Raw genomic sequence first — 19,005 nt, 5'->3', positions numbered from 1 at the left:
TGGGCAAGACAAAATATTTAAGTGCCGTTAAACAGGGTATGATAGTAGCTGCCAGGCACACCGGTTTGAGTGTGTCAAGAACTACAACACTGCTGGGTCTTTCACACTTAACAGTTTCCTGTGTGTATCAAAAATGGTCCACCACCCAAAGGACATCCAGCCAACTTGACACAACTGTGGGAAGCATTTGAGTCAACATGGGCCAGCATCCGTGTGGAATGCTTTCGACACCTTGTAGAGTCCATGTCCGATGAATTGAGGCTGTTCTGAGGGCTAAAGGGGCTGCAACTCAATATTAGGAAGGTATTATTAATCATTTGTACACTCAGTGTATTCTTGCATACAACATCACGGTAATGTACTTGCTGGATTTATGATGAGACATATTCATGCATTACACAACAAAGTAATCTGTAATGTACGAGCAGAAATTCTGATGAGACATTGTTTGTTTGAAATTCACAGAGTATTTTGTTTAATGGGAGTTTTAGCCGCATATCATAGAGCTTAATGATGATTAAACTGTCTCACATTGAGGGGCCTGCATATCACATGATGTATTCCAGATGTATTTCTGCCTGCTGTTTGTTTTTCTCTGAGTATGGATGCTACTTAACAGTCTGTGATGTCTGGGGATTTGTGGGGATGGAAAATAGAGGAGATAGATTGACCTCTGCCCCTGTGTTCCAAAGAATAAACTCTGAGGCTGGTTTGGTTTACACTGGGCAAAATCTGGGGTCCTCTAATGCCATCCAGTGATGGTTTGGATATAAAGGAACACTTACATTCCCCTATGAGTAAAACTCATTGGATTTATTGAGAGTGTGGTTTGAAAGTGGTTTCCATTATTCATACATAAATGCATCATTATCCTCTAGGGTTGTCAGCAACTGCAAACTTCTGAACTGAATGCAGGCTAGAATCAACTAAGGAAACATACAATAGCTTGGTGTAAATATGTTTATTAAAAGCCTTACTCTCCATCAGTGGAGTGGGATAGTCTGGGATGTAGTTTACACTCCCCTCCACAGGCTCACTCTACAGTAGCGTTGCCCTTTACAGTGGTAAACCCATCATTATAAACTGGGTGGTTCAAACCCTGAATGCTGATTGGCTGACAGCCATGGTGTATCAGACCGTATACCACGGGTATGACAAAACATTTATTTTTACCCTTCTAATTATGTTGGTAACCAGTTTATAATAGCAATAAGGCACCTCAGGGGTTTGTGGTATATGGCCAATATACCACGACTAAGGGCTGTGTTCAGGCACTCCGCATTGCGTTTTGCTTAAGAAGGGCCCTTAGCCGTGGTATATTGGCCATATACCACACCTCCTCGGGCCTTATTGCTTAAACATACAACGGTACATAAAATACAGTCCGATGGCACAACAAACAGACAAGACACAGACAGATGATTACAGACATAGAAAGTGCTTATACTCCTCTGCGTGGTGACTGATGCTGCAGTCTACCTTCACTACAACCCAGACACCCCCGTCAGCAAGGGGGCAGGACAGGGAGGATGGATGACGGTGGTGGGCAGGTTAGGCGTGGTTCTTCTTGATAAAGTTAATGAGCCCGTTGGTGGAGGAGTCGTGAGAGTGGACCTCGTTGGAGCCATGCAGCTCAGGCTCGATCTTCTTACACAGAGCCTTACCCAGCTCAACTCTGAGATAGAGAGATAGAGTTGAAGTCGGAAGTTTACATACACCTTAGCCAAATACATTTAAAAACTCAGTTTTTCACAATTCCTGACATTTAATCCTAGTAAAAATTCCCTGTTTATTTTAAGATTATGAAATGTCAGAATGATAGAGAGAATTATTTATTTAATATTTTATTTCTTTCATCACATTCCCAGTGGGTCAGAAGTTTACATACACTCAATTAGTATTTGGTAGCATTGCCTTTAAATTGTTTAACTTGGGTCAAACATTTTGGGTAGCCTTCCACAAGCTTCCCACAATAAGTTGGGTGAATTTTTGCCCATTCCTCCTGACAGAGTTGGTGTAACTGAGTCAGGTTTGTAGGCCTTGCTCACACACGCTTTTTCAGTTCTGCCCACAGATTTTCTATGGGCTTGAGGTCAGGGCTTTGTGATGGCCACTCCAATACCTTGACTTTGTTGTCCTTAAGCCATTTTGCCACAATTTTGGAAGTATGCTTGGGATCATTGTCCATTTGGAAGACCCACTTCCTGACTGATGTCTTAAGATGTTGCTTCAATATTTACACATCATTTTCCTACCTCATGATGCCATCTATTTTGTGAAGTGCACCAGTCCCTCCTGCAGCAAAGCACCCCCACAACATGATGCTGCCTCCCCCATGCTTCACTGTTGGGATGGTGTTCTTTGGCTTGCAAGCCTACCCCTTTTTCCTCCAAACATAACGATGGTCATTTTGGCCAAACAGTTCTATTTTTGTTTCATCAGACCAGAGGACAATTCTCCAAAAAGTACGATCTTTGTCCCCATGTGCAGTTGCAAACCGTAGTCTGGCTTTTTTTATAGCGGTTTTGGAGCAGTGGCTTCTTCCTTGTTGAGCGGCCTTTCAGGTTGTCGATATAGGACTCGTTCTACTGTGGATATAGATACTTTTGTACCTGTTTCCTCCAGCATCTTCACAAGGTCCTTTGCTGTTGTTCTGGGATTGATTTGCACTTTTCACACCAAAGTACATTCATCTCTAGGAAACAGAATGCGTCTCCTTCCTGAGCGGTATGACGGCTGTGTGGTCCCATGGTGTTTATACTATTATTTGTACAGATGAACGTGGTACCTTCAGGTGTTTGGAAATTGCTCCCAAGGATGAACCAGACTTGTGAAGGTCTACAATTTTTTCTCTGAGGTCTTGGCTGATTTCTTTTGATTTTCCCATGATGTCAAGCAAAGAGGCACTGAGTTTGAAGGTAGGCCTTGAAATACATCCAAAAGGTATAACTCCAATTGACTCAAATTATGTCAATTAGCCTATCAGAAGCTTCTAAATCCATGACATTATTTTCTGGTATTTTCCAAGCTGTTTAAAGGCACAGTCAACTCAGTGTATGTAAACTTCTGACCCACTGGAATTGTGATACAGTGAATTATAAGTGAAATAATCTGTCTGTAAACAATTGTTGGAAAAATTACTTGTGTCATGCACAAAGTAGATGTCCTAACCGACTTGCCAAAACTATAGTTTGTTAACAAGAAATGTGTGGAGTGGTTGAAAAATCCAACCTAAGTGTATGTAAACTTCCAACTTCAACTGTAGATAGATATAGAGAGACATAATAATGGACAGAATATAATGTCAATGAAACATTTGTTCATACAATTTCATAGGATAAAGGCTCTGTCTATAATCTGTCATAGATTACACATTATAGAGGAGCTTGCTTTCAAATAGTCACACTTACCCCCACTGGTCAAAACTGTTGATCTCCCACATAACACCCTGGACAAAGATCTTGTGTTCATACATGGCTGTGAAACAAACAACACCATATATTTTTACTGGGAGCATAACAAGTAAATACATTATTTCTATCAATATTTCAAATATCATTAGTTGTTGGTTCACAGGTCCATATTCAGCTCTTACCGATAAGTGCTCCCAGTGTGAATGGGTTCAGCTTCTTGAAGACAATAGAGTTGGTTGGCTTGTTTCCTTGGAATACCTTACAGCAGAACAAGAGGAAACATTTTAAAATCACACAACCTGTTTTACGACAGTTGTTGCATACTTGTAATTATACAGTGTTGCACCCTGTTTGAAGCTTCTTCCAACCTCATGCAAAACTTATTTTGTCCATTAAGAGGACACACGTCCCTATCAGAGCGACAGTGTCTGCCCTAGCAATAGACACACAATCTCCCCAGTATAATAACAGGGTTTAAGCCCATAGAAAGTCTTAGGCCGAACTGGGGCTGCAGTGGACTTGCGCCATGAGGGATCTGCTCCCACTCACTTTGTGTGGCAGAATGGTTTCCAGGGCCTCTCCTGTCAGGCCGCCGGCCTCCAGTTCCTTCTTAGCCTCCTCTGTGGTCTTTCCTTTCATCAGAGCCTCAGTCTGGGCCAGGAAGTTGGCCATCAGGATCTACAGACACAGAGGATACAACAGGTAAGGCATTATCCCATTATGACATTATCCCTGTGCATTATCCCCTGTATCACACAACATCAACACTGCATAGGCTCTTTTGTCAGATAGACAGTAAAAGTAGGCATCACTTGAATAACTGAATGATTAGCTTAGTCACTGAATGGGAAGGTATTTACTCCCAGATCATTCCCGCATACACCACGTCATTTCAATGTGGATAATTGGGTAATATTCGGTTGAGATGTTGATCAATTAGATTACAACCTATATTCACCCACTCAAAAAGACAGTCAGAAGTTTGTTGAATTTCCAAAGTGTTATCACTATGCTTTCAACCATCTGGATAAAAGCATAACCAAATTCCAATGGAAAAACAATGTCTGATTTTTGGTTTAGTTGTCACCCAAGTGTCTGTCATTGCGCTTTCAACCATTTAAAAGCACAGCAAAGTTAAAATGGGAATACACTGACAGATATTTTGTTTATGTATACAACAGATTGTGTTATTACTGTGCTTCATTTAATAGCTGAACCAAATGATCTGGATGTGGATCTGGATAAAAGTACATGGTGCAAGTGATCAATGCGGTTTGAGATTCTATATAGATTATTACAGCAACATGCATGTTTTATATGATTACATACAGAAAGAAGAAATGTATGGATGGTTACAGTAACTTCATAATGTGGCCATGGATGTGTTACTAATTTTAAGGTTGAACGTTACATTAGTTTGTAAGAAAGCCTTAACTTTAGGCTATTTACTATATTACAAAAGTAGTACTGAATTATGTTTGCTTGACAATGCAACCAAATTTCAACATTTAAAGGAGATGTATCTACTGCTTGGATAGCTCCATCTGAGCCACTGTCTTAATCCCATTCTTTAACTTTTTGGCTGAGTTGGAGACGTCCATCCAACATATCATTTCTTAACTTGTCCACAAGTTAATAATAGGCTACTGTATTTATTGTATGTCAAAAGTGATATTGAATTGTGTTTGGTTGTCAACGCAACCAAATATCAACATTTGAAGGAGACTTATCTTCATTGTGGATAGTTCCATCTGTGCCACTGACTTAGTCTGACTTTAATTTTAGTTTGTCTACAAATGAATAATTGATATGCTGGATTACATCTCCATCTCAACCGAAAATCTAAATTAATTAAATGGGACTAAATAAAATAAATTCAAATTTCAAATGCACTTGAAATAAAGTTTGATTTGATTTAGTCCTATTCTTTAACTTCAATTTTTGGTTGAGATGGAGACGGGAATCCAACATATCAATTATTCATTTGTAAACAAGCCAGACAAAGTCAACAGCACAGATGGAACTGTCCAAGCAGAAGATACATCTCCTTCAAATGTTGGAAGCGTTGACAACCAAACAATTCAATAAAACGAAATATCATTACATTTGAAATCAACCACAGCTTGAAACCCAAGGCCTATTGTATGGTCTATTTTTAGTTGAATTCTGGGTTGAAATGAAACAATAGCTGTTTATTATTTTGAGAATGCTATATAGTCCTAAATAGCATCATTGATGATATATGAGTGGTAAAGTATGGTCACATTTCATTTGCTCTGTTAAACCTTCTCTTTGGAATGACTTGACAGCAACAGTAAATCTAATTCATTTTTAAGTGGAGATCTCTCAACAATCATTCTCACAATAGCATATTGGTAATTGTCCGTAACAAATATCATAGCTAAGCAGTGCTGGGCATGGTTAAAACCCTGGAAAGGAGGTCAAAGGGTAGCTGCAGATAGATACATTCTCCAGTAGGAGGAGCTGCCCAGCCTATTCTTTTGAAGATCTGACATTGTTTTAAAGGTACAAATTCAACATATTTTAGATCCAATGTATTTTACACGTAGATTACATGTCACAATACGTTGACAAATTACGTTGAAACAATGTTGATTTAACCAGTTTGTTCCCAGTGGGTTGGTAGTGCTGGGAGATGTGTCCTGTAGGGGTAGCCTACCTTATGGTGTTTACTTTCCCTGATGGGGTGCTGTGTCTGGGCAGGGATGAGGAAGTCAGCGGGGACCATGCGAGTTCCTGTGGAGGACACAGCAGTCACACTGCATCTGTGACTAATATAACATATTACTCTTCCATAACATACATACTCATCCATTTCAGCTGACCATTAATCAATATGTTGAAGAGCTTATGGACCAGTCAGCAACATTATTTGGGTATGAGTTAAGAGAATATGAACTTTCAAAAGTCAGATTTTAACTGGACAGTTACTTTAAGGAGGCAGTACCTTGGTGAATGAGCTGGTAGAAGGCGTGCTGTCCATTGGTGCCAGGCTCTCCCCATACAATGGGGCCGGTATGGTAGTTGACACGTTTGCCATGGATAGTGATGTACTTTCCATTGGACTCCATGTCACCCTATAGACATCACATGAATTTAACATCTTCGGTGTTCCGTTTCAGTTAAATTTAAACTAATACTAAAACAACATTATCATGCTATTTAACCTTGACTTGGTATGCACAGTAGAACACATTTCCATTTGATGAATACAAATCTGACAATATATGACCACATCCTACCTTCAGGGCAAGGACTGGGTGTTTTATTTTTTATATTTTTTATTTGACCTTTATTTAACTAGGAAGGCTAGTTGAGAACAAGTTCTCATTTACAACTGTGACCTGGCCAAGATCAAGCAAAGCAGTTCGACACATACAAAAACAGAGTTACACATGGAATAAACAAACATACAGTCAATAATACAGTAGAAAAAGTCTATATACAGTGTGTGCATATAAGGTAAGATAAGGGAGGTAAGGCAATTGACCTGCTATATTATAATTACTTCGCCACCATGGCCTATTTATTGCCTTAACTCCCTTATCTTACCTCATTTGCACTAACTGTATATAGACTTTTTGTTTTCTTTGTTCTACTGTATTATTGACTGTATGTTTTTGTTTATTCCATGTGTAACTCTGTGTTGTTGTATGTGTCGAATTGCTATGCTTTATCTTGGCCAGGTCGCAGTTGCAAATGAGAACTTGTTCTCAACTAGCCTACCTGGTTAAATAAAGGTGAAAAAAATATATATAAATAAATAGGCCATGGTGGCGAAGTAATGACAATATGGCAATTAAACACTGGAATGGTAGATGTGCAGAAGATGAATGTGCAAGTAGAGATACTGGGGTGCAAAGGAGCAAGATAAATAAATAAATACAGTATGGGGATGAGGTAGTTGGATGGGCTATTTACAGATGGGCTATGTACAGGTGCAGTGATCTGTGAGCTGCTCTGACAGCTGGTGCTTAAAGCTAGTGAGGGAGATATGTGTCTCCAGTTTCAGTGATTTTTACAGTTCGTTCCAGTCATTGGCAGCAGAGAACTGGAAGGAAAGGCGGTCAAAGGAGGAATTGGCTTTGGGGGTGACCAGTGAGATATACCTGCTGGAGCGCCTGCTACGGGTGGGTGCTGCTATGGTGACCAGTGAGCTGAGATAAGGCGGGGCTTTACTTAGCAAAGACTTGTAGATGACCTGGAGCCAGTGGGTTTGGCGACGAGTATGAAGCGAGGGCCAGCCAACGAGAGCGTACAGGTCGCAGTGGTGGGTAGTATATGGGGCTTTAGTGACAAAACGGATGGCACTGTGATAGATTGCATCCAATTTGCTGAATAGAGTGTTGGAGGCTATTTTGTAAATGACATCGCCAAAGTCAAAGATCGGTAGGATGGCCAGTTTTACGAAGCTTTTGCAGCTTGAGAGAAGGATGCTTTGTTGCGAAATAGGAAGCCGATTCTAGATTTCATTTTGGATTGGAGATTCTTAATGTGAGTCTGGAAGGAGAGTTTACAGTCTAACCAGACACCTAGGTATTTGTAGTTGTCCACATATTCTAAGTCAGAACCGTCCAGAGTAGTGATGCTGGACGGGCAGGCAGGTGCGGGCAGCAATCGGTTGAAGAGCATGCATTTAGTTTTACTTGCATTTAAGAGCAGTTGGAGGCCACGGAAGGAGAGTTGTATGGCATTGAAGCTCGTGTGGAGGTTAGTTAACACAGTGTCCAAAGAAGTGCCAGAAGTATACAGAATGGTGTCGTCTGCGTAGAGGGTGGATCAGAGAATCATCAGCAACAAGAGCGACATCATTGATGTATACAGAGAAGAGAGTCGGCCTGAGAATTGAACCCTGTGGCACCCCCATAGAGACTGCCAGAGGTCCGGACAACAGGCCCTCCGATTTGACACACTGAACTCTATCAGAGAAGTAGTTGGTGAACCAGGCGAGGAAATCATTTGAGAAACCAAGGCTGTTGACTCTGCCGATAAGAATGTGGTGATTGACAGAGTCGAAAGCCTTGGCCAGGTTGATGAATACGGCTGCACAGTATTGTCTCTTATCGATGGCGGTTATGATATCGTTTAGGACCTTGAGCATGGCTGAGGTGCACCCATGAAAGGCTCTGAAACCAGATTGCATAGCGGAGAAGGTACGGTGGGATTCGAAATGGTTGGTAATCTGTTTGTTAACTTGGCTTTCGAAGACCTTAGAAAGGCAGGGTAGGATAGATATAGGTCTGTAGCAGTTTGGGTCTAGAGTGTCTCCCCCTTTGAAGAGGGTGGTGACCGCGGCTGCTTTCCAATCTTTGGGAATCTCAGATGATACGAAAGAGAGGTTGAACAGGCTAGTAATAGGTGTTGCAACAATTTCAGCAGATAATTTTAGAAAGAGAGGGTCCAGATTGTCTAGCCCGGCTGATTTGTAGGGGTCCAAATTTTGCAGCTCTTTCAGAACATCCGCTATCGGGATTTGGGTGAAGGAGAAATGGGGAGGCTTGGGGAGTTGCTGTGGGGGGTGCAAGGCAGTTGACTGGGGTAGGGGTAGCCAGGTGGAAAGCATGGCCAGCCATAGAAAAATGCTTATTGAAATTCTCAATTATACTGGATTTATCGGTGGTGACAGTGTTTCCTAGCCTCAGTGCAGTGGGCAGCTGGGAGGAGGTGCTCTTATTCTCCATGGACTTTACAGTGTCCCCATAACTTTTTTGAGTCTGTGCTACATGATGCAAATTTCTGTTTGAAAAAGCTAGCCTTTGCTTTCCTAACTGCCTGTGTATATTGGTTCCTAACTTCCTTGAAAAGTTGCATATCATGGGGGCTATTCGATGCTAATGCAGAACGCCACAGGATGTTTTTGTGCTGGTCAAGGGCAGTCAGGTCTGGAGAGACCCAAGGGTGTATAGATTTTATAGTAAATTGCCAAAGTAGACTGACACATTCTTCACTGTGTTTTGCTTTGACTGTTTACTTATGTTACACTCAGTCATGTCTTAGCTGTGGTAGTGTCTCTTAACCCTAGTAAAGGCTCTTAACCCTGGTAGTGACTGACGGACCTGCTGGAAATAGGCAGCGAATCGGTGCATGTACTGGTCATAAGGCAGCATGGCGTGGGTCTCGGCCTGGAAGAAGTTGATGTACCAGACACCCAGCAGAGCCAAGAGCATGGGAGCGTTCTTCTCCACAGGGGCTGTTTTGAAATGGTTGTCCTACAGGAACAAGAGGGGGTCAACTCACACAAATTCATCTGACCAATAGAAAACGTTCCAAGTCTTTGGACAGTGAGAAGAATTGGCTGTACTTACCATCCAGTGAGCTCCTTCTAGAAGCTTCTCAAAGTTGTCATAGCCTAGGGAGAAAGAAAAGACCAGAGACTTTGAGTTATACTTCAAATATCTCCTTTTAACTGATTACAAAGGTTATTCTACTCAGGTAGAGTACAGGCAGCTGATCAAAGCATTAGAATATCTAAACCGGGAGAATAAACCTACAACATAATGTACATACCAATGTGCAGAGCAATGGACAATCCAATACAAGACCACAGGGAATAACGTCCACCAACCCACTAAAAAACAACAACAATCTGGTTAGAAATGTGCACAAAATCAACAAACATTTCTTGAGCTTAATAATTTTCACAGTACAACTTTGAATATGCAACATGTATTCTCTCCCCCCCCCCCAAAATGTAGTGACCCTAACACCAATGTTATGTACCTGAGAATCGTTACTCTTACTCAAATTCCTTTACTATTTCAGTGCTGTGCATTCTGGTCTATATATTTGATATTAATTGGTGTCTGGTGGTGTCCTGAGAGGATTCAGAAACCTCAGAGCACTCTGAAGCTTACGTAATTGAAAGTGACACAGAGACGGAGGAACTGTGCCCAAACTCACTTGGTCCTTCAGCTTGCCCCAGAAAGAGGGCCCCTGCCTCTAAAAATTCCATACCATTGTCTTGAAATTCCTTAACATGAACCCTTATCCATCTGTGGTGACACATTTCAGCCCACTGCAGAGAATAAATTCCCCATATTACACAGCACTTCATTTGGGTAAAAATATAATAAACACAGTGTGTAATAAGGTATAAATAGCTAGGTAGGCCTATATATGAAAAGGCAGACCCCAACATCTAAATATTCTCACTTCTCATAATTATTTTCAATGTGAATGCCACCTTTTATCAGTAGTGGTGCGTGGGTAAAATCCCTGGGGAAGCCAATCCAGAAAAAAAGCCATATTACAACCCAAGTGTTGTGATAATTGCATTGTTTGCTCTATAATCTGTTAGTTCATACGCTATGACACCATGCTACACTATATAGGCCTAAGGCCGAGACAATAAGAAGACAGTGGCAGAATAAATCAACCACACATTTGTTTCATTACAAAACCAAAAAGAGAAACATCTATCCGGTGAAGTCCACAGAACATATTGCATTTTTGGACAACTAAACAACTATTGATTTAGAACACAGAGAGTTACCGCAAGTTGTAAAGAAAACAGGAGCTGCCTCCACTATTCCAGCACCATTTTAACTTCAACATTTCAACAGCATCTAATCACCTATTCTTAGTCTAACACAGTGACATCTAAACGATACCAAAAACGATTTAGTCCAATCAACGTTAGCTAAATATGATGTGACTGTCCATGGTAATGATTTCTCTCTGTGTGTGTGTGTGTGTGTGTACACACACATATATATATATACAGAGTTGAAGTCAGAAGTTTACATACACCTTAGCCAAATACATTTAAACTCAGTTTTTCACAATTCCTGACATTTAATCCTAGTAAAAATTCCCTGTCTTAGGTCAGTTAGGATCACTACTTTATTTTAAGAATGTGAAATGTCAGAATAATAGTAGAGAGAATGATTTATTTAAGCTTTTATTTCTTTCATCACATTTCCAGTGGGTCAGAAGTTTACATACACTCAATTAGTATTTGTTAGCATCGTCTTTAAATTGTTTAACTTGGGTCACACGCTTTTTCAGTTCTGCCCACAAATGTTCTATAGGATTGAGGTCAGGGCTTTGTGATGGCCACTCCAATACCTTGACTTTGTTGTCCTTAAGCCATTTTGCCACAACTTTGGAAGTATGCTTGGGATCATTGTCCATTTGGAAGACCCATTTGCGACCAAGCTTTAACTTCCTGACTGATGTCTTAAGATGTTGCTTCAATATTTCCACATCATTTTCCTACCTCATGATGCCATCTATTTTGTGAAGTGCACCAGTCCCTCCTGCAGCAAAGCACCCCCACAACATGATGCTGCCACCCCCGTGCTTCACGGTTGGGATGATGTTCTTCGGCTTGCAAGCCTCCCCCTTTTTCCTCCAAACATAATGATGGTCATTATGGCCAAACAGTTCTATTTGTATTTCATCAGACCAGAGGACATTTCTCCAGAAATACGATCTTTGTCCCCATGTGCAATTGCAAACCGTAGTCTGGCTTTTTTAATGGTGGTTTTGGAGCAGTGGATTCTTCCTTGCTGAGTGGCCTTTCAGGTTATGTCGATATAGGACTAATTTTACTGTGGATATAGATACTTTTGTATCTGTTTCCTCCAGAATCTTCACAAGGTCCTTTGCTGTTGTTCTGGGATTGATTTGAACTTTTTGCACGAAAGTACGTTCATCTCTAAGAGACAGAACACGTCTCCTTCCTGAGCGGTATGACAGCTGCGTGGTCCCATGGTGTTTATACTTACGTACTATTGTTTGTACAGATAGACGTGGTACCTTCAGGCATCTGGAAATTGCTCCCAAGGATGAACCAGACTTGTGGAGGTCTACAATTTTTTTCTGAGGTCTTGGCAGATTTCTTTTGATTTTCCCATGATGTCAAGCAAAGAGGCACTGAGTTTGAAGGTAGGCCTTGAAATACATCCACAGGTACACCTCCAATTGACTCAAATTATGTCAATTAGCCTATCATAAGCTTCTAAAGCCATGATATAATTTTCTGGAATTTTCCAAGCTGTTTAAAGGCACAGTCAACTTAGTGTATGTAAACTTCTGACCCACTGGAATTGTGATACAGTGAATTATATGTTAAATACTCTGTCTGTTAACAATTGTTGGAAAAATTACTTGTGTCATGCACAAAGTAGATGTCCTAACTGACTTGCCAAAACTATAGTTTGTTAACAAGAAATTTGTGCAGTGGTTGAAAAATGAGTTTTAATGACTCCTGTCACGATCGTTGTTAGGTGAAAGAGAGGACCAAGGCGCAGCGTGATATAAATACATCTTCTTTTTAATAGAAGAAGAAACGAACACTAATACAAACTAGACAAAACAACCGTGACGCTATCAAACGAAAGTGCAGACACAAGCAACTAACGTCAAAACATAGACAATTACCCACAATCTACCTAATGCCTATGGCTGCCTAAAATATGGCTCCCAATCAGAGACAACGATAGACAGTTGTCTCTAATTGAGAACCAATCCAGGCAACCATAGACTTACATAAACACCTACACTGAACACAACCCCATGAACTCTACAAAACCCCCTAGACAATACAAACACCCTAGACTAGACAAAAACATCCCCCATGTCACACCCTGACCTAACTAAAATAATAAAGAAAACAAAGATAACTAAGGCCAGGGCCTCCTTACTCCAAACTAAGTGTATGTAAACTTCCGACTTCAACTGTGTGTGTGTGTATATATATATATATATATATATATATATATATATATATATATATATATATATATATATATATATATATATATATATATATGTGTGTGTGTGTGTGTGTGTGTGTAAGTATAAAAAACATGTTGACTCACCCTACGACGCCAATGCCATCCTCCTCTTTTATGTTGCCTAAATGGTCTATGACAGTACACGCTTTTAGTTTTTGTTGTCCTAGGCTACCTAGCTAAAATACTTGCTCGCTAGCCTAACTTCCTTTCATGGGCAACGATATGCAGGCCTGCTAGTTAACATTACCATACTACATCTAGCTACATGTTGAGCTTCCATCCTCTCAGACCAGGGGCACAATGTATGAATGTATGGTTGGGTCAGTATCGCCGTTATAATCATTGACCAGTACGGAAAATTAAGTAAAACCACGAGTCCAAATCCCTATCTCCATCGATGGCTAATTTAGGAAAGGGATGATTTTACCTAACTAGCACAACGAGATACCACAATTAAAGTTTTTTTCTGTCAATAATGATGTTTGGCTTATGATGTGATTGGTCTGAAGCCAAATCCAAACTGGCTTCCCTTGACAATTTATTTGGTGCGCCAGGACGATTCACAGCTGAGCTCACTCAGTTTTGCTCAATGCTGATTGGCTATTATTTTATTTATTTTTCTATCAAGGGAGGCCAAATGCTCGCTGGCTTCCCTTGCATTCAATGCTACAGGTGGAAACAATGTCATACTCTTTCTGACCAGACAACATCAGATATACGCTAGACGTACCATGACTGCGTGGCCATGCATGCCTCCAACTCATCATCAAGTTTGCAGACGACACTACAGTGATAGGCTTGATTACCAACAACGACAAGACGGCCTATAGGGAGGAGGTGAGGGCCCTCGGAGTGTGGTGTCAGGAAAATAACCTCACACTCAACGTCAACAAAACAAAGGAGATGATCGTGGATTTCAGGAAACAGCAGAGGGAGCACCCCCCTATCCACATCGACAGGACAGTAGTGGAGAAGGTGGAAAGTTTTAAGTTCCTCGGCGTACACATCACGGACAAACTGAAATGGTCCACCCACACAGACAGTGTGGTGAAGAAGGCGCAACAGCGCCTCTTCAACCTCAGGATGCTGAAGAAATGTGGCTTGTCACCAAAAACACACACACACTTTTACAGATGCACAATCGAGAGCATCCTGTCGGGCTGTATCACCGCCTGGTACGGCAACTGCTCCGCCCACAACCACAAGGCTCTCCAGAGGGTAGTGAGGTCTGCACAATGCATCACCGGGGGCAAACTACCTGCCCTCCAGGACACCTACACCACCCGATGTCACAGGAAGGCCAAAAAGATCATCAAGGACAACAACCACCCGAGCCACTGCCTGTTTACCCCGCTATCATCCAGAAGGCGAGGTCAGTACAGGTGCATCAAAGCTGGGACCGAGAGACTGAAAAACAGCTTCCATCTCAAGGCCATCAGACTGTTAAACAGCCATCACTAACATTGAGTGGCTGCTGCCAACATACTGACTCAAATCTCCAGCCACTTTAATAATTAAAAAAAGGATGTAATAAATGTATCACTAGTCACTTTAAACAATGCCACTTTATATGATGTTTACATACCCTACATTACTCATCTCATATGTATATACTGTACTCTACACCATCTACTGCATCTTGCCTATGCTGTTCGGCCATCGCTCATCCATATATTTATATGTACATATTCTTATTAATTCCTTTACACTTGTGTGTATAAGGTAGGTGTTGTGAAATTGTTAGATTACTTGTTAGATATTACTGCATGGTTGGAACTAGAAGACAAGCATTTCGCTACACTTGCATTAACATCTGCTAACCATGTGTATGTGACCAATAAAATTGGATTTGATTTGACAGAGGGGCGCTGTTTCGTTCGCTCGGATGCTTTCTCCGGTAACATGCAATCAGCCTCTTGCAAATTCAAGGACATTTATGAAACTAAGAATAGACCAAAAATATTTTTTTCTTGGTCCATTTTGGGGAAGCCTGGCTTCCCTTGGCATCCATGAATACACACTGCTGCTTTTATACATATTACTTCTGAGAGCAAGCAGCTATCTTTGCTCCGACGTGAAAGGGCATGGCATGTTAGAGCCATTACCCTTTAAATACCAACAATGTAACTAAATGTAGCTTTCTGACCTTTGATGTGACCCAGCCTTTACAGTAACCTCTCCAAGGGAGAAGGTCGCTACCAATAATATAATACTCTTTGAGGGCAGAGCTGGAGAGGGCGGCTTCTGATTACCCCACAGCTGCCAGCCTGTGAGCCCAGGCACCTAATTCAGTCAGAAGTCTACGCTATATATAGCTGTTGCCTAAGTCCACCCGTCAAAAGCCTGTGATTGCAGGAAGAGCACTGTACTACCCCCAATGAAATACACACATGACATTCTGCATCATCAGATAACATGCACTCACATCCCAGAAGCCAAACATGTTGTCAGGATCAATGCCAAAGGCCTTCACTAAGGGCTGCAGAAGAGAGGAGAAAGAACCAAATTAGAATGTTATTTTATTTTACAGAAACACATGCAGAGCATATCACTGCATTTATGATGGTGTGTTGCAAAAATAAGAACTTACGCCGGCAGTGGAGAGCGCCACAAAGTGCTTGGCAACAGCAGATTTCTGTAAAGAAGACAATGTTTAATTTAACATACTTTGCATTCAACCAATTTCCCTGTATTTTTCTAAAGGTAAAAAGGCTACCCACATCTTTAGCGTGCTCAATGAACCATTCCTTGGCAGACTCTGCATTGGTGATGGTCTCTTGGGTGGTGAAAGTCTGAAAATAGGATGAAAATAGGAAAGCCATTCAGACATAACTTTGGCTGCAACTCTACAGAGGCATAGGAGAGAAGGTACGACGTGGCATGCAGCACCAACTGATCCCTTTGTTTCAATGGAAACGTCCATTGTATCAAACAACTGTTGCTGCTAAAGATGAGTGGAACTTTATGAGTTTCCATATTATCAGCTGTACAGTTTATTTGCTCTTTGTCAATGATTTTTTGTTTGTCTTTCTTGTCAATTTTTTAGGCCAATTTTGAAGACGAATATCTCTCTCTCAAGTGTTCAGACTAAACAATAAAACCAGTGAATGCACTGGTACGGTAAAGACAACCAAAAGCAGGCACCTTGGAGGCCACGATGAACAGGGTGGTCTCAGCATTGAGCTCAGCCAGGGTTTTGGCGATGTGTGTGCCGTCAATGTTGGAGACAAAATGCACACGGGGACCTCCCTTGGAGTAGTTCTTCAGAGCCTCAGTCACCATTAGAGGACCCTGGCAAAGAAGACACAACAAATACACAGTGATGGCAGAGGCAGCTTTCACACCTAATAGTGAAACATCATATTGCCTAGGTAAATAAAGGTTAAATAAATAAAAATATTGACACTTTAACAAATGATACGCAAGAATTTTACTTACCAGGTCAGATCCACCAATGCCGACGTTGACAACGTCTGTGATGGACTTTCCAGTCCAGCCCTTCCACTCGCCACTGCGAACTTTCTACACCAGACACAAACGAGTAGACCATTGAAAAAAGTGCCTACATAATTCAGTCAAATTGCATTTGTTATGCCTTGAATGCCACAGGGAGATAGCTAGCAATTCTATGTATAAACCGTACTGTAACTATTCAAATTGGAAAACACAAATGGTGTCACTAAGAGATTTGGAGGTTTGCTACGAAATTGAGACCCTTGGGTCAGCTCCCACTCACGTGGCAGAAGCCCTTCATCTTCTCCAGGACTTTGTTGACCTCAGGCATCACATCATGTCCGTCAACCATGATGGGATGGTTGGAGCGGTTCCTTAGAGCCACGTGTAGCACAGCACGGCCCTAACCAAACAGGAGGAGGAGAAGATACAGTAAGGACACACACACTGATATGCGACTTACAGCAAATGTATGTAGTGCCATTGATTTGTTTCAAACCAATTTCTGAGGAGGTGTCAGGTGTGTTACATTTGGCCATTCATTATCACAATGATAATAACATTGATAATAAACCACGCTCAGGCTAAAGCTCAGATAGGCACCTCAGTGAAGTTGATCTTGTCTCCATGGAACATCTTGTCCCTGGCGGCCTCAATCCCCCTCGACTTGCCCTAGAGAAAACATATATACATCTATTGGTGGGCAAATAGGCCTTCGATGTCAGGAAGGTTGATAGGCTACTGGAAGCACAGCAGAAGAAGACTGTTTTTGTAATGACTGTAGGTAAATGCCAAATACAGTATGGCTATTTGTAATTGTTGTGTTATTTGAATCATTATGATAGAGAAGCAGCGATTTACCAGTTCGACCAACATCTTCATGACATCCTCAGTGATGAGATTCTTAGAGTAATCAATCAGAATGTCTCCATGATCTGTCTTCAGCGTTGTGCTATTCAGACACAGAACATTTGACAGGGTGAGTGATCTGTTTCCACAGAGATCCTATTAAATGAGGGATTCTATATGTAATTCTGTCTGATTCTGGATTTAGGCAATTAACTCAATAACCTTTTGCCCACAAGTTACAAAATCAAACAGCCCTTTACCATGAAACAAATATAAATCTGTTTTGTTTCACCACAAGCATTTTGTAGTGAATTTGAGGGGTAGCCCAATCGAAACCTAAACCCACTTATTTATAATTCCAAGGCAAGCAGGGTATCCCAATTATACTGTTTGCTTGTGTATGTGGAAGTGCTTGTAATGCACTTACGAAGGTTAGGGTTATTACAATACAGATAGCAATACAGACAGACATCAGACAACAAACCCCCACACCACTAGCAGTACATGAAGGGAGTTCAGCCAGAAGTGCTGCATTTTTAATGGTGTGGAAGCCCATAAGCTACTCTGATAAAAGGCACATATTTCGGGGAAAGAGACAGTTGCACCTGAATGAATTATGTCACTGATGCAATAGCAAAGATCTCAAATTGTACAGTTGTTTTTTATTGGCAGTAGCATCTGTTCATGATGACACATTATGTGCTTTGTCTAAAGGTAGCCTGAAGTGAAGACAACATTTTCTAATGGACAGCATTTTAATTGAAATCACATGATACACTGGTGATGTTATGTTTTTTTAGAATAAGGATACTGTGTGTATCTTCAACAAATTAACACGAACAATTTCAAAATAAGTCAACCATAAAGATACCTGAATTTGTGGAATCGCTCCTTGTCTTCCTCAAACATCTTCCTCATGTTAAGGTGCAGAGCATGTTCATGGTACCATTTCTCCAGTTTCTGGAAGGTTGGGTCGTGTGTGAGTCCCATGGTGCTAGAGGTGCTGGGCGCGGTCCTTTCAGCTCAACTACCCTGGTTGAGTGAGACTGTAAGGCGCGAGAGGAGAGGCTTTTGAAGGGCAAACAACCCGCTACACTTGCCCCTCCTATAATAACACGATACTTCGGATCGTGCAGCACAGCCACACATACTGTATCAGTAATGCAGCGTTCAAGACTGTTATGTAAGTCCATAACATTACCAACTGACTAAACTTACAATTCAAGACATTGAGTAGTTTTATCAAATTCCATTACAAAAAAAACTTCACAAGTCAATTATAAAATGGAGTGACAACAGTATCATTGAATAAGATGAAGTCAACTTCTAAAGTTACATAAACGTCACTGCACACAAGTAAAATCGAATTAATAAACTGTAATTGCCTCCTGATGTTATACTATTTTATGAAATTATGTTTTTAAACATAGGACCAAGGGAAATGTCAATTCATGCTGAATATTGTATTTCCCGATTATTATATTATTAGAACAGCGTCAATGTGTGGACCACCTAAGTGCGTTTCGTCC

General features: G+C 41.0%; 1 protein-coding gene across 1 annotated transcript; it reads right to left on the bottom strand.

Moving 5' to 3' along the window:
* Positions 1-946: 946 nt before the first annotated feature.
* LOC139563192 (glucose-6-phosphate isomerase-like) lies at positions 947-18,580 on the bottom strand. The gene is made up of 18 exons (XM_071381536.1): positions 18,348-18,580; positions 17,489-17,579; positions 17,231-17,299; positions 16,911-17,030; positions 16,613-16,696; positions 16,319-16,465; positions 15,895-15,966; positions 15,765-15,809; positions 15,600-15,653; positions 9,942-10,002; positions 9,740-9,783; positions 9,491-9,643; positions 6,382-6,511; positions 6,094-6,170; positions 3,963-4,091; positions 3,596-3,671; positions 3,411-3,477; positions 947-1,675 (listed from the first exon to the last, which is right to left on the bottom strand). The coding sequence occupies exons 1-18, from the start codon at positions 18,464-18,466 to the stop codon at positions 1,552-1,554; spliced, it is 1,662 nt and encodes a 553-aa protein (XP_071237637.1). The 5' UTR covers positions 18,467-18,580; the 3' UTR covers positions 947-1,551.
* Between the last annotated feature and the right edge of the window lie 425 nt (positions 18,581-19,005).

The sequence above is a fragment of the Salvelinus alpinus genome, chromosome 33, assembly GCF_045679555.1.
Source record: "Salvelinus alpinus chromosome 33, SLU_Salpinus.1, whole genome shotgun sequence".
Taxonomy (NCBI): Eukaryota; Metazoa; Chordata; class Actinopteri; order Salmoniformes; family Salmonidae; genus Salvelinus; species Salvelinus alpinus.
This window is presented reverse-complemented; position numbering and strand designations above follow the sequence as displayed.

Bases quoted from the DNA above. Each gene is read 5' to 3' on its own strand.
- LOC139563192 (XM_071381536.1), bottom strand. From the start codon at position 18,466: ATGGGACTCACACACGACCCAACCTTCCAGAAACTGGAGAAATGGTAC. The intron at 10,003-15,599 runs GTGAGTGCATGT...GTTGTTTTTTAG, and splicing joins ACATGTTTGGCTTCTGGGAT to TGGGTTGGTGGACGTTATTC. The intron at 4,092-6,093 runs GTAGGCTACCCC...CTGTGTCTGTAG, and splicing joins GGGAAAGTAAACACCATAAG to ATCCTGATGGCCAACTTCCT.